The 13,289-nt window shown below is 40.5% G+C and overlaps 1 protein-coding gene across 2 annotated transcripts in view; it reads right to left on the bottom strand.

Annotated features, from left to right (window-relative positions):
• The window catches only part of pi4kaa (phosphatidylinositol 4-kinase, catalytic, alpha a), a 40,949-nt gene that overhangs the window by 19,766 nt on the left and 7,894 nt on the right, over positions 1-13,289 (bottom strand). For both annotated transcript variants that reach the window (XM_085414549.1, XM_085414550.1), the window contains exons 11-29: positions 10,757-10,948; positions 10,568-10,668; positions 9,966-10,095; positions 9,751-9,880; positions 9,086-9,181; positions 8,830-9,013; positions 8,184-8,284; positions 7,656-7,824; positions 6,995-7,045; positions 6,780-6,888; positions 3,763-3,899; positions 3,541-3,674; positions 3,317-3,399; positions 3,166-3,236; positions 1,862-1,986; positions 1,674-1,755; positions 1,513-1,596; positions 1,139-1,228; positions 920-1,039 (exon numbers count right to left, since the gene is read on the bottom strand). In XM_085414549.1, the coding sequence (XP_085270675.1) occupies positions 920-1,039; positions 1,139-1,228; positions 1,513-1,596; positions 1,674-1,755; positions 1,862-1,986; positions 3,166-3,236; positions 3,317-3,399; positions 3,541-3,674; positions 3,763-3,899; positions 6,780-6,888; positions 6,995-7,045; positions 7,656-7,824; positions 8,184-8,284; positions 8,830-9,013; positions 9,086-9,181; positions 9,751-9,880; positions 9,966-10,095; positions 10,568-10,668; positions 10,757-10,948 (2,189 nt within the window). The remainder of the gene's footprint in view (positions 1-919; positions 1,040-1,138; positions 1,229-1,512; positions 1,597-1,673; positions 1,756-1,861; positions 1,987-3,165; positions 3,237-3,316; positions 3,400-3,540; positions 3,675-3,762; positions 3,900-6,779; positions 6,889-6,994; positions 7,046-7,655; positions 7,825-8,183; positions 8,285-8,829; positions 9,014-9,085; positions 9,182-9,750; positions 9,881-9,965; positions 10,096-10,567; positions 10,669-10,756; positions 10,949-13,289) is intronic.

Below are 13,289 nucleotides of genomic sequence, written 5' to 3'. Positions count from 1 at the left end.
ATATAAGGAGTCAGGCTTGCAGTATTGCAGCCTTCATTTCTATCTGTACATGTTTCTGGAGAAAAATCATTGTAAATGCATTTTAATATTAAAAGATAACCAGAATAAATAAAAAAAATTGAGTTTTTAAATAATGACTTCATGACTTCATAAAAACTGTGTTCTGTATTTCTGTCCAAAACTAAAATTTGTTTTATCTGAAACATGTTAGTATGAAAATGATGCACAAATAAAATCAGGCTGGGGGAAAATATTTTTGGAGCACTGTATGTATGCCCTCCTTATGATAGGATTATGTACTGGTGTGTGGGACCGTTATCTCAGGTTTACATGGCTGACTGATAGTTATTTATTTCAGGTGATGTTATGGAGTAACTCAAAGGTAATGTAATAAGTAGTGTAGAGTAGTGTAGTAGTAGTGTTGTAAAAGCTCACCTTTCAGAACACTCACTTCACCAGATGCGCCTTGTTTCTTTTCCTCACCTTTGATTGGGTGTGGTGCTTTCCCTTAATTGCACTCGCCTGTCACTCGTTATATAAGGACTGCACTCACCTACAGCTCACTCTTTCTTCACATGAGGTGGCAGCTGAGGTGAGTTTCTGTTTGAGTCTCCTGAGTTTATGTATTATTTTGAGTTACTAAGTTACTTAAATCACACTTTATTTCCTTTCAGAGATAGCAGTCCGTGTGTCTTTCCTTCAATTCATTCAATAAAACGAAAAACCCTGCAAGTGATTACTGACTGTTCATTCTCATTCTGACCGGATGAGCCCATGATGGTAACAATCTCCAACCTCCTCTGAACCTTCCTCCAAAACAAGTAGAGAAATTACTACTAAAATAACAAAACATGTAACTTTTTTTTTTTGTAGCAACCCCAACACTTGAATTTGTAAAAATGATGAGTGTATCACCCACCCCAAGTGTGGTGCTCTGCCTGTTGTAACCAGCAAAGTGCAGGATGCTTTCTGTGGCCATGGCTAGGCCTGTGTGCTGGGAGAGGCCTGATACCCAGTTCTGATGTTTGTTTAGATACTCCTGAAAAGACCAGGTAAAGCACAGTGGTTTAAAGCATGTTTAAGGCAACATGTGGAGTTTTGCATGTTACAGACTAGAATGTTTCAAAATAAATGTTACCTGTAGGTGGGATTTGGTCACAGATGGAGCCCACTTCATAGCCTCTTTAAGAATTTCTCCACAGCGTGCTGCAAAATCCTTCACTATGCTCTAGAACCAAAGAGACAATAGGTCTTTTATATATGAGAAAAAAAAATCTACTACATAGACAATACATTACAAAAATCTATTATCTAATAGTGCTTGCTCATAGGGGGTCATATGATTGTTGGGTTTTTCTCTGTATCTATTATTGTAGGATCTACTGTACAATATAAAGCGCCTTGAGGCGACTGTTGTTGTGATTTGGCGCTATATAAATAAAATTGAATTGAATTAATACATATATAGGGGAAAGAACTGAAAAACACAAATCATAAGTAAAGCAACATTACCTCTCTGGCTTCATACGTGTCTGGGACAGTGATTCTGTATGGTGTATCTGGGATGTCATAATAAGGCTGGTCTTTATGAATGTCCTGCAATAGATCCAAATTATACAGCATAAGTCATGGTATACAAATGCAGTATAACAGTCTTAATGATCATCACATACTGCACTGAGTGAGAGGGAAAGAGTCTGCAGAATGTCCAACATAGTCTTCAGCACACGGCCACTCCACAACAAGTGGGGGAAACTAAGTAGAGAGAAAATACAGTCAATTAGGAACCTGCTTTTGTACAGTTAATGTGACTCTGGGTGATATTTTAAGTAAATTAACATGTGCATCAAGTCTTGCTCACGTTTCAGCCAAGCCAGACAAGTATTTGTCAGCCACTCTACGGATCCTTTTGTGGATGTGGTTGAAGTTCACCAGGAGGAACTGAGCGTGGCGTTCAAGCTCCTCCTCATGGGCTTTGGTTTTTGGCTAAAAGTGTGACGACATGTAATTTTATTGTAGAATATTTTCAAGATTATGTCATTAAAATAGTTTACAGTGATATACATGACATGAAACTGAGAAAAGCAGTAAATCCTCACATTTGAGAGCTGGAAATTCACTTTCACCGAATTGCTTCTGTAAATCATGTAAAGCAACTCTATTGGAGTCCAAAAATAAAATCTAAATCTAAAATCAGTATATCAGGAGTCCTTTAAGACTACAATTGGGAACCTTTCTAAGTGTAGTTTATGTGTACAGTAGGTCATTTATTTTTGATTTGTTTCTCCCTGGAGAGCAAAGTCAGAAAAGAAAAACTGAATCAGTTTGACTGCAGTCTATACACAATCTGGTTGGGTGCTTGTCTTTTAACTGCAGTGTTTTTCTATTAACTGTGTGTTCTATTTGAGATGAGTGACTAATATTGATTTAATTGGGTCCTGTCTACTTTTGTTCCACAACCAACATGTTTTTAAATGTTATATGATAATCTTCCAGCGCTCCTGCAGTAGTTTTTGGATCTGATGCGTATGACTTCAGCTTTGCTTAATGTTATCTAACTGTTACAAAACATTTGATTTACAACTGAGTCTCGAGATGGACCTTTAGTGTATGTGAGGGGTTATGAATAGCACACCTAAAACACCCAAATTGTTAAATCTGTGCAGTTTATCTTCTGTTTTGGTTAAGGGTAAGAACCCTGTCTTATGGGGGAGAGTGTGACGGCTGCATGGCAGGTGTTGGTTTTCTGTGTCTATCTATTCCAGGTAATTGGTGGGTGGCGCTGACCCAGTTTAGGACGCAGCACACCTGAGCAGATGGTGCTGAGGAAAATCAGTCCCTTGGGCTGACTCTTCTCTACTCATATCCTATCCCCTTGTTTGCTGACTGGTAGAGCACTCTCTTTTGTTTTTGCATGCACAAACTCACTCATACATTTTCCCTGCAATCAGACACTGCATATATACTGAAAACCAGTATTTGTTTTTTTATTTAAATAAATCATTTAACAGCAACCTAATGCTATGTATGATCGCCCTTTTTTGATACATTCTTTTGAGTCAGGTCATGACAAATAATATGTATTTAACCAAAGAACACATTGAATAATAAAGTAAAGATATAAATGCACTTAAGATATACTTTGACTTCTAACATCTTACTTACTTTTTCAGCCATCATTTGCAGGAAGACTTCAAAAACCTTGTCGCTAACAGCAATCACACACTGCATCATACCTGAAAACATTTGAATGTGCAGAATAAATGATTGCCAGTAAATTGGTATTTTTCAATGTTTTTTTTTTAGTTGTTCTTACCAGATTTATCCTTCTGTATTGCTCTGTCCTCAAAGTATCGAAACATAACCTGAAAGCGGTCCAAGTCCAGAGAATGCAGCATCCTAACAGATGTGAGAAAAACAAACCAGAATAAAGGTTAGATATATATACTAGTCAAGTTTTATTTGTCTAGTACAAACTGGAGAAGATGTGCATGAGATTTTATATTAAAAAATAAATAAATAAATCTCATGCTGGCTTACCTCATATACTCCAATCTGTAAACAGACAGCAAATATGTGGACATGGCAAAGTCCAGCTTGTTGATGAGAGCAGCCACCTCTGGAGGAGGATCCAGCAGGTTGATGATGGTACTGCGTAGATCATTCAGCTCTGCCTGGAATTCAACAATCAATCAAAAACTAGTGCCAGCAGGTAAACTACAAAATATCTGGGTGTTTGTCTGCATGTGGGCATTCTCATACCGGAGTGACAGTATCATTCTTCAGGGCAGAGTTGTACTGCAGCTCTGAGCGTAAAGGTTCTCCACTGGGAAACGTGAGCAACGGTGATTTGGTCGCTATCTCACAAACCCCTTCATACCACTCCTCTGGCCACAAACCTAAACATTTCAACAGCAGCAAATTTAGGATTTACATCTTTAAAATGAATGGTGTCATGTGAGTAAATGTCCAAATGGTTAATCTCATCCACATATTACTGTATTTTTCAAAGCTTCCTTACTAACTCACTAACAAATATATCACCCAATGTCTGTTAGAAAAAAAAAAAATTAGAAAAATAAAAACTTTGACTCCTTGGAAGGAAAATGTGGTTTGAATCATATCTAGCTAGCACGGTTAAATTTGTTCATGTAAATAGGGTGTCTTCTTCATTATGGAGTTCCCCAGGGTGCTATGCTGGGACCCGTTCTATATACGTTATATATTCTTCCCTAAAGCTGTATTTTTAGAAGGCATAGCATATATTTTCATTACTATGCAGATGAAACTCAGCTTTATCCATCCATCCATTTCCTTCCACTTATCCGAGGCTGGGTCACGGGGGCAGCAGCCCAAGCAGAGAAGCCCAGACCTCCCTCTCCCCAGCCACCTCCTCCAGCTTATCCGGGGGAACACCAAGGCGTTCCCAGGCCAGCCGAGAGATATAATCTCTCCAGTGTGTCCTGGGTTTGCCCCGGGGCCTCCTCCCGGTGGGACATGCCTGGAAAACCTCACCCAGGAGGCGCCCAGAGGAAATCCTTGTCAAATGCCCGAACCACCTCAGCTGGCTCCTTTCGATGTGGAGGAGCACCAGCTCTACTCTGAGCCCCTCCCGAATGGCCGAACGTCTCACCCCATCTCTAAGGGAGAGGCCAGCCACCCTTCGGAGGAAGCCCATTTCCGCCGCTTGTATCCGCGATCTCGTTCTTTCGGTCACTACCCACAGCTCGTGACCATAGGTGAGGGTAGGGACGTAGATCGACCAGTAAATTGAGAGCTTCGCTTTTACACTCAGCTCTATCTTCACCACAACAGACCGGTACAGCGTCCACATCACTGTAGCCGCTGCACCAATCCGTCTGTCGATCTCCCGCTCCCTTCTCCCATCACTCATGAACAAGACCGCGAGAGACTTAAACTCCTCCACTTGGGGCAGGGTCTTGTCCCTGACCCGGAGTGGGCACTCCACCCTTTTCTGGCTTTATCTATCTAATATATTTCATCTATCCAAAGCAAAAATGACACACACAAAATTAGTTTAACTGCAGAAATGTCTTAAAGACATAAACCTGAAATTCAGATGAAACAAAAAAGGTTGCTGTACTTGGCCCTAAAAACCTTTGAAAAATGGTGTCTCTCCAGATACTTACTTCGGATAATATTAACTTGGCCTCCAGTAATACTGTGAGGAATCTTCACATAATTTTTGATTAGGATAATTCTTAATAAATAAATAATAAATATTTTGGACTGCTTCCTGGCATTTGCATTGTATCTCTAAAATTCAAAACATCCTGTCACAGAGTGATGGTGATTGACTAGTTTATGTATTTACTATTTCTAGGATGGACTATTGTAATTCATTATTATCAGTTTGTTTTAAAGGCTCCCTGAAAAGGCTTTAATGGATCCAGACTGCTGCAGCGAGAGTAGTGAAAGGGACAAGAAAGAGAGAGCCTATTTATCCCATTTGTTATCTTTGCTGGCTCCTTGTTAATCCAGAATGAAATTAAAAATCCTCCTCCTCATATACAGGCCTTGATATACTACCTTTTCACCGCAATAGAGCACTAGGGTATCCTAGGGTATTTAAAAGTAAAATAAGAGGCAGAGACCTCAGCTCTCTATGGAACCAGCTTACAGTTTAGATATAGCAGACAGAAATCTTCTCTAGTTTTAAGTACTGTATATGCTTTAAAAAAAGGGAAAGTTTTAAGCTTATAGTTAGGTGAGTCTGAACATTCCCTTAGTTATGCTACAAAATGCCTAGGCTACTAGCGGGTTCCCATTATGCACCAAGTGTTTCTTCTTCACTCACAGCTTTTCATTGTCTATGTGTATATAAACCACTTTGTGGAAGAGAGCCAGAGTTCAATAGTAACTAATGATTAAATCCAGTGTGTCCTTTGTCCTATTTCTTTCCCCTCATCCCCAACTGTTCACAGCAGATGGCTGCCAATCCCTGAGCCTGGTTCTGCTGGAGGTTTCTTCCTGTTAAAAGGGAGTTTTCCATCCCACTGTTACCAAGTGCTTGCTCATAGAGGGTTGTCCGATTGTTCCGGCTTTCTCTCCATTATTGCAGGCTCTTTCCTTTACAATATAAAGTGCCTTGAGATGGGACAATCACCGCACCACTAGCACTGTTGCTTCACAGCAAGAAGGTCCTGTTTGATTCCACCTATCCTGGCCGGGGCCCTTCTGTGTGGAGTGTGCATGTTCCCTGTATTTGTGTGAGTTCTCTCCAGGTACTTCTGCTTCCTCCCACAGTCCAAAGACATGCAGTAAGTGGGGTTAGGTTAATTGGTAATTCTAAATTTCCCATAGATATGAATGTGAATGCCCCTGACAAGGATAAATGGAAGAAAATGGATGAATGGATAAATAAAAATTAAATTAAATATATAAAGAATAAGGGGTGGATTAAGACTTTTGCACAGTACTACATTTAATCCTAAAAAGAAGCTACAGATATATGAATTCATTAAGGCTTTTATAATAAATTAAAGATAATGGTGATTCCAGGAATAAAAAAATGTTTGCTTGAAAACTTTCCCACAAATTCCCACTGCATTTCCTAATTTAAAACAGACTGATATGATGAGACTACTAAAATAAATGGGAGACAAAATAGTAAAACTGACATTTTACAGGACTAAGGATGCAAAACAGAAATAGAGCTACAAAAATTTCAGTTTGCTTTACTGTGATAAAACAAACAAAATTTTGATATTTCTGATATTTTTGTACACAACACAACAGAAATAAACAACTCCTTCTACCTGAACCCTCCACAGCAAATCCCATGACTACGGAGTAGAGCCAGAAGTCTCTAAAGAGCTTCTGCAGGCGTGGCTTTGCCTCCTTGATTGGTGGTAGCCTCTTTGTCAGCTAAAAACAGAAGAAGAGGAGGGATAACAGACCTTTTAAAAGTGCTAGGTTTACACTAACTCTGAATTATCAAAGATTATATGATGAAAATACACAAATCACTTACCACTGCAATGACTGGAATAAGGACTCCAAGATTTCCGGCACTGCTTGATGCCTGAAGGTACAGAGCTGAATTAGCCACTTGAAAATAGACTACCACTTTATTTAATTAATGAGTTAACTACATTAAATATTTTCTACACAAGCAAAAGTTTCAGTGTTTAACAAATTTATTAAACACCCTAGCATAAAAAAAAACAAACAAGAAACCTGTAAATTCCCATGCTAATAAAAATATTAAAATTTGAAAAATTTAATTTATGGAGCACTGTAAAAACTATAAAGTCAGGGGGGTTGAGATCTGAAGGAAACTAAATACAGTGTGACTTAACAGCTACTATATGCATCACCTATGTTTCCTGGCTCTAGCTGCAGGAAAACTGTAAAAATCGGAATCATTTCCCAATTATAGTATGCTGTTATCTTATGAAAGCAGATTGCCAAGAAAATGAAGCAAAGCCATTTAAGGTAAAAACTTCCTCTTGCATGTGTTGACTTCACTTGACTTGTTTGACCTTATACCTAACTACCCTATGTTGTTTTTAGTTCCAATTGTGTTGTTTTTCCTTCCCATTATAACAAATTTCCCACGTGTGGGACTAATAAAGGTTATCTTATCTTATCTTATCTTATACTGGAATGTGCAATGTGAGTGTGTGCCATACCTTCAGAGTTGGGCCCTTGTCTGAGGCCCTTTCACTGGCTCGCTTGCCTTCTAAGCCCAGCTGAACAAAGAGTTCTAGCAGGTTGACTAGCAGCTCGTCAACCATATGCTCAGCCTGAAGGTTTGCTGCTATGTTACCCAGTGCATTTATAACAGCCAAGGAACAGTGTCTGCAGAAAGAGGAAGGAACATTTATGTACGAGATAAGCAGTAGCACATGCGTTTCTGTAACAGCGGGGGTATGGTTCACATTCAGGCTCCCATAAGAGAATTGATACAGTTTTTGCTTGCTGATGCTCAAGATGGAGAAAAAAAAACAAAAGAAAACTCAGCTACATTGAAGCTTGAAATAAACATTTGAATGCTAACACAGGACTGTAGAGCAAGTGGCCAACACTTGCACTGAAATGACAATAGTAAAGAAAAAAACATGACGCCAATGTGAACAAGCAAAACCATAACACCAGGGGGGGGAAAAATGCTCTTTTAAGACTAAAATTCCTCATCTGCCCTATAAGGTGATTCTTACCTGTATCCGTGATCTTTGTAATCTTTAGTAGAGTAAACCATGGAGCTTGCCTTGACACTGATCTGCTGGAATAAATTCCAAACTTCCTGGTAGATGTATTGCTAAAGTGGAAGGAAAAAGAGAAAAAAAACCACAAAGTTCCCCTTCAAAAATAAAAATTACACTTTAAAAAGGTTAGATTTGGGTCTAATATCACTGCATATGATGTCATATACTGTCCTTCCTCTGAAAAAGAAAGCATACCACAGAAGCTTGATTCCCTTGTATAACTCACAATTGTGCGTAAGTATTAAAAGGAACTGCACTGCAGTGGTTTAAATCACAGAGATTCCTATGATTCCAATTTCTTAATATAATTAGGAAGCCTTCTTCACATGCAAAAGTTAGTAATGGAGTTCCACAGGGTTCTGTGCTGGGAACCAAATCTGTTAACATCATACATGCTTCCCTTGGGCATTATTATTGTAAGACACTGCTATGCAGATGATACCCTAGTTTTGTTTAGCCATGTCTTACCCTACAATATAAAGTGCCTTGAAGCAACTGCTGTTATGAATTGGCACTTCATAAATAAAATTGCATTCAATTGAATTACTCTAGAAGCTTGAAGTTCTAAGACACATGAAGTTTGAAGATAAACACTCACATTCCCTGTGATGACCATGCAGCCAAGTTGGTCTATGATGAGGACATCAAGCTGGGAGGGAGGCTGGCAGAACTTCTGCTGCAGAATCTGAAGGATGGGCTCCATTACTCGGGGGGTGTCCCGTAAGGCCACAGCAATGTGACCCAAAGCCCTGATTGTGTGGTCTGGAATCAAGTGAGCATCCCTGTGGGGCAATATCTTGGTTATTTTAACTTCACAAGTCAAGAGCAGAGTATAATTTCGGTGAGAGGCTTACTTGTCATTTTCCTGATAGATATAAAGACGATTAGACAGACTGGCGAGAAAAGCTTCAACAATGACATTATCCATAGTCAGGCCAGCTTTAAGGCACCTGAGAGCAGAAGGAAAGACTGGGAGTGAAGGCTTTGTTGACAATGACATGTACACGCAAGTGGGATGGGTTTCGTTCAGCAATGCCTTATATTAAGGGGAAGCACGTTGTACACCTGTGTGGATTCACAGTGGACATTTATCATTGTTTTTAAACACACTTTCATCTCTTTGTATGTTATAACTTCAGAGTTTTCCACAGCTTGCTGACAGACCAACAACAGCACAAGCAAAAATAGCCCACATACTGGTCTTGATGCATGCTCAATCATCCAGAATCAACTTTTGGAGAGCACACATACTGGTTATAACACATATTTTTAGCACTACCCACATTTAACAAAACAGATGCTCTCTGCAGATAGACAAGCAGTCTGCAGGTTCTGTGGTATGCCGATGCACTACAACTGCTGAACCATTATTTCTCCTTCATAAAAACTCTGTGGGAGTAAATTGGATCTTAAACGGTTCTATTTATGAAGACTTCTGTGAACCTGTTATTTATACTGTTTTCTTGCAAACTGGAAAATGGAAAGCTCCAGTGCCTAATGTACCTGTGGGGGAACTCACCTGCAGATGTTATCAATGGAGATGTCCCGAAGCTGCTCATACATGGAGGGCTGGCTCTTCTTGCTCGAATGGGTGCTGAGTGTTGACTGGGAATGTTCATTGGTCACATGAATCTTTATTTCACTACCACCTTAAACAAAATCATAATCTTGTAAGAACACATTAAACTGGAAGGAACACGGTTGGCTGGCTGGTAGTGGTGGAGCATGAGTTACCTGGGGTGTACTGGCTGTGATATTTGTACAACTTCACCAAAACAGGAGAGGGCACCACCAAGAAGTCTCTCAGGGATGTGGTAACAGAGTGGGCCACCACTGGAAAGCGTTCACACAGACGACCCAACCCCTGAACACAAAAAGTATTTCTAAATGTGCATTTGTAATAATAATATTTGCATTCCTCCCAGGTTTACAGCTATTTACTGTGAAGAAAGCAGGAGAAACATTCCAACAGGACAGCCACAATAGATGTTACTTTAAAGCTTTTAATTTCTGATTTGATACAGTCTGTGATTACCTAAAGCATCAGTGATAACCCAGAAAATCAAGTACCACTAGGTTTCAGAAATTTGTCATCAACACCAAACTACTGATCGTTATAGCTCTAATGTGAGCATCTTAGCCCGATTTCAGCATTGTCAAAATTCTCCTGCTATACCTCAGAAGTATAAACCATACTGACTGGCTTGAAAAAAAAGAAAAGAAAAGAAAAGAAAGAAAGCACTAATCTGTCAAAGAGAAACAAAATCTTAACAGGACACAACACTTTTCTACTCCTGCTCCCACATCATTTTCTTCCCTCTCTGGTAGTTCTTTACCTGTAAGCAGCAAATCAGGAGGGGCATGTGAGCAATGATGACTTTACTGGATGTCTTTGATTGCAGTTTCTCTGAGAGCTTGGTGCAAAGATTCTCAGCTCCTGGCAAACAAACAAAAAAAGGTTTACAATCAAGATTATCGAGACTGATTACTCACTGTTGGACTAAGATACAGGAAGCAAGACTTACCCTGCTCCTCAGTAACAGCCCACACCATGAGGTCCACACAGGCGGCATTAGCCTGACAGCGCAGTTTGAGTGGGCTCAGTTCACTCTGGAGGTACTCGACATCATGAAGAATCCTTTGCAGCTCTGACTGGCTGCTGCTAAACTGCTCCAGTACAAAGTCATGAACCTCCTTCACATAGTCTGTCTGAAGTTCTGACAGAAAACAAATTATGTTTGTATTATTATTATTATTATTATTATTATTATTATTATTATAGAGACATTAGGGAAGGAGAAATTGTGATTTTGTTATTGAATAATATAAAAAGCACTTATTGTAAAATCCAGTGTTAAAAAAATACTTAATTTTAACAACTCCAAAATCAGCTAAAGCTATCAACAGAACATAAAGAAAAGTCTCCTATTTTCGAAAGCAGCAGTACTTTCATCTAACTCCATTTTGAACCATGTTATGGTTGCTGACCTCTAGTGGCTCTCCCTCTGTGAGAGTTTTTTTCTCCTTTTCCTATGTTACAGGTCTGCCAGTGAGCAAATCATCCAGGTTGTGCTGTGAGCTAGAGTGGTTTGGGCAGCAGGCTTTAGTGTGTGTGTGTGTGTGTGTGTGTGTGTGTGTGTGTGTGTGTGTGTGTGTGTGTGTGAGTGAGTGAGTGAGTGAGTGAGTGAGTGAGTGAGTGAGAGAGAGAACTTAAACTCTGTGTAACTTTGGCTTTGGCTTTTTCTTTTTCACTTTTCCTAAGTGTTTTAAAGAGGTAAGTGAGATAATAAACAATAAAAAGGCACACAGGTTTTATCTTGAGGATGGGTTACTGGTGAGGAAATGGGTCTCAAGACCTGCTTTACAGCAGGAAGGAGGTGATGAGGGTTGGGGGGTGGTACGCCAAATAGCCATTCCTAGGGGACAACCGGGGCGGCATATTGCAGCTTGCGCATGAACACCCGCGGTCAGGTCATTTAGGAATCACTTTAACCTATGACCGCGTTCTTCAGCACTTTTTCTGGCCAGGTCTGAAGAAAGACGTTGCCAAGTTCTGCAAAACATGCAAGGTTTGCCAAATTGTGGGTAAACCTAATCAGACGGTGCCACCTGTTCCTCTTAAACCCATCCCGGTAGTTGGGGAGCCTTTTGAGCGTGTTTTAGTGGACTGTGTGGGTCCTCTACCCAGAACAAAAGCGGGTAATCAGTTCCTCTTGACAATCATGTGTGCCACAACCCGTTTTTCTGAAGCCATACCACTTCGAAAAATCACCGCTCCCACCGTAGTTAAGGCTCTACTTAAATTATTTTCAACATTTGGTCTGCCCAGAGTTGTTCAAACCGACCAAGGTAGCAATTTTCAGTCAAAACTGTTCAAGCAGACTTTGCAATCACTTGGTATCAAACACATCCCTTCCAGCCCTTACCATCCCCAGTCATAAGGCGCACTAGAAAGATGGCACCAGACCATAAAGTTGATGATGCGAAAATATTGTCTGGAGACTGACAAGAACTGGGATGACGGACTGCCATTCCTACTGTTTGCAGCTCGTGAAGCAAACCAGGAGTCCCTTGGTTTCAGCCCTGCTGCAGTTTTTATCTGATGTGCAGCCGCAATCAAATGTGCTTGAGTTTGTCACGCAGTGTCGGGAATGTTTGTACCATGCTTGTGCAATAGCCAAGAAGTCTCTGTCAGCAGCCCAAGGGAAAATGAAGCAGCAGTATGACACGAAGGCAGTGCAGCGTTCTTTTAAACCTGGTGATCAGGTACTCATGTTGGTGCCCACCTCTGGTCCATCTCTGTCAGCCCAATTTGCAGGTCCATATGTGGTAGAGAGCAAAGTCAATGGCACAAACTACATTGTTCGCACTCCGGATAGAAGGCGCAAAACACGGCTCTGCCATATAAATATGCCGAAACTGTTTCACTCTAGGGAAGACGATAAAGAGGGCTCCATCTCACTCATTTCTGTGCCCATAAACCATGATGATGGTTTGGTAAAGGGCAGTGAAGGTCAGCAGAGTGGTAGGCTTGTGAACTCAGAGGTTCTTGATGCCTTAGACACGTACCTCTCCTATCTTCCCCATGACGAGAAAGATGACGTGAAAAACCTGATCCAAGCGCACCCTAGTCTGTTTGGGGATGTACCATCTAGAACCCCAGTGTTAAAGCACAACATTGACGTGGGTGATGCGTGCCCTATTAAGCAACACACATACTCAAGAGGGAGTTAATGAAAAAAGAGGTACAGTACCTGCTTGAAAATGGTTTGGCGATACCTAGCCATAGCTCTTGGAGCTCTTCATGTCTGCTGACACCAAAAACGAGGAGAAAGGTTCTCCTCGTTTTTGAAACGAGGAGAAAGGTTCTCCTCGTTTTTGAAACGAGGAGAAAGGTTCTCCTCGTTTTTGAAACGAGGAGAAAGGTTCTCCTCGTTTTTGTACTGATTTTAGGAGGGTAAATGCAGTCACAGTCCCTGACTCATACCCATTGCCTCGCATGGAAGACTGCATAGACAGCATTGGAGCCACCACCTACATAACAAAGCTAGATCTGTT

The sequence above is a fragment of the Rhamphochromis longiceps genome, linkage group LG7 (assembly GCF_057381845.1).
Source record: "Rhamphochromis longiceps isolate RC_006_pf linkage group LG7, R_longiceps_female_GT1.1, whole genome shotgun sequence".
Taxonomy (NCBI): Eukaryota; Metazoa; Chordata; class Actinopteri; order Cichliformes; family Cichlidae; genus Rhamphochromis; species Rhamphochromis longiceps.
This window is presented reverse-complemented; position numbering and strand designations above follow the sequence as displayed.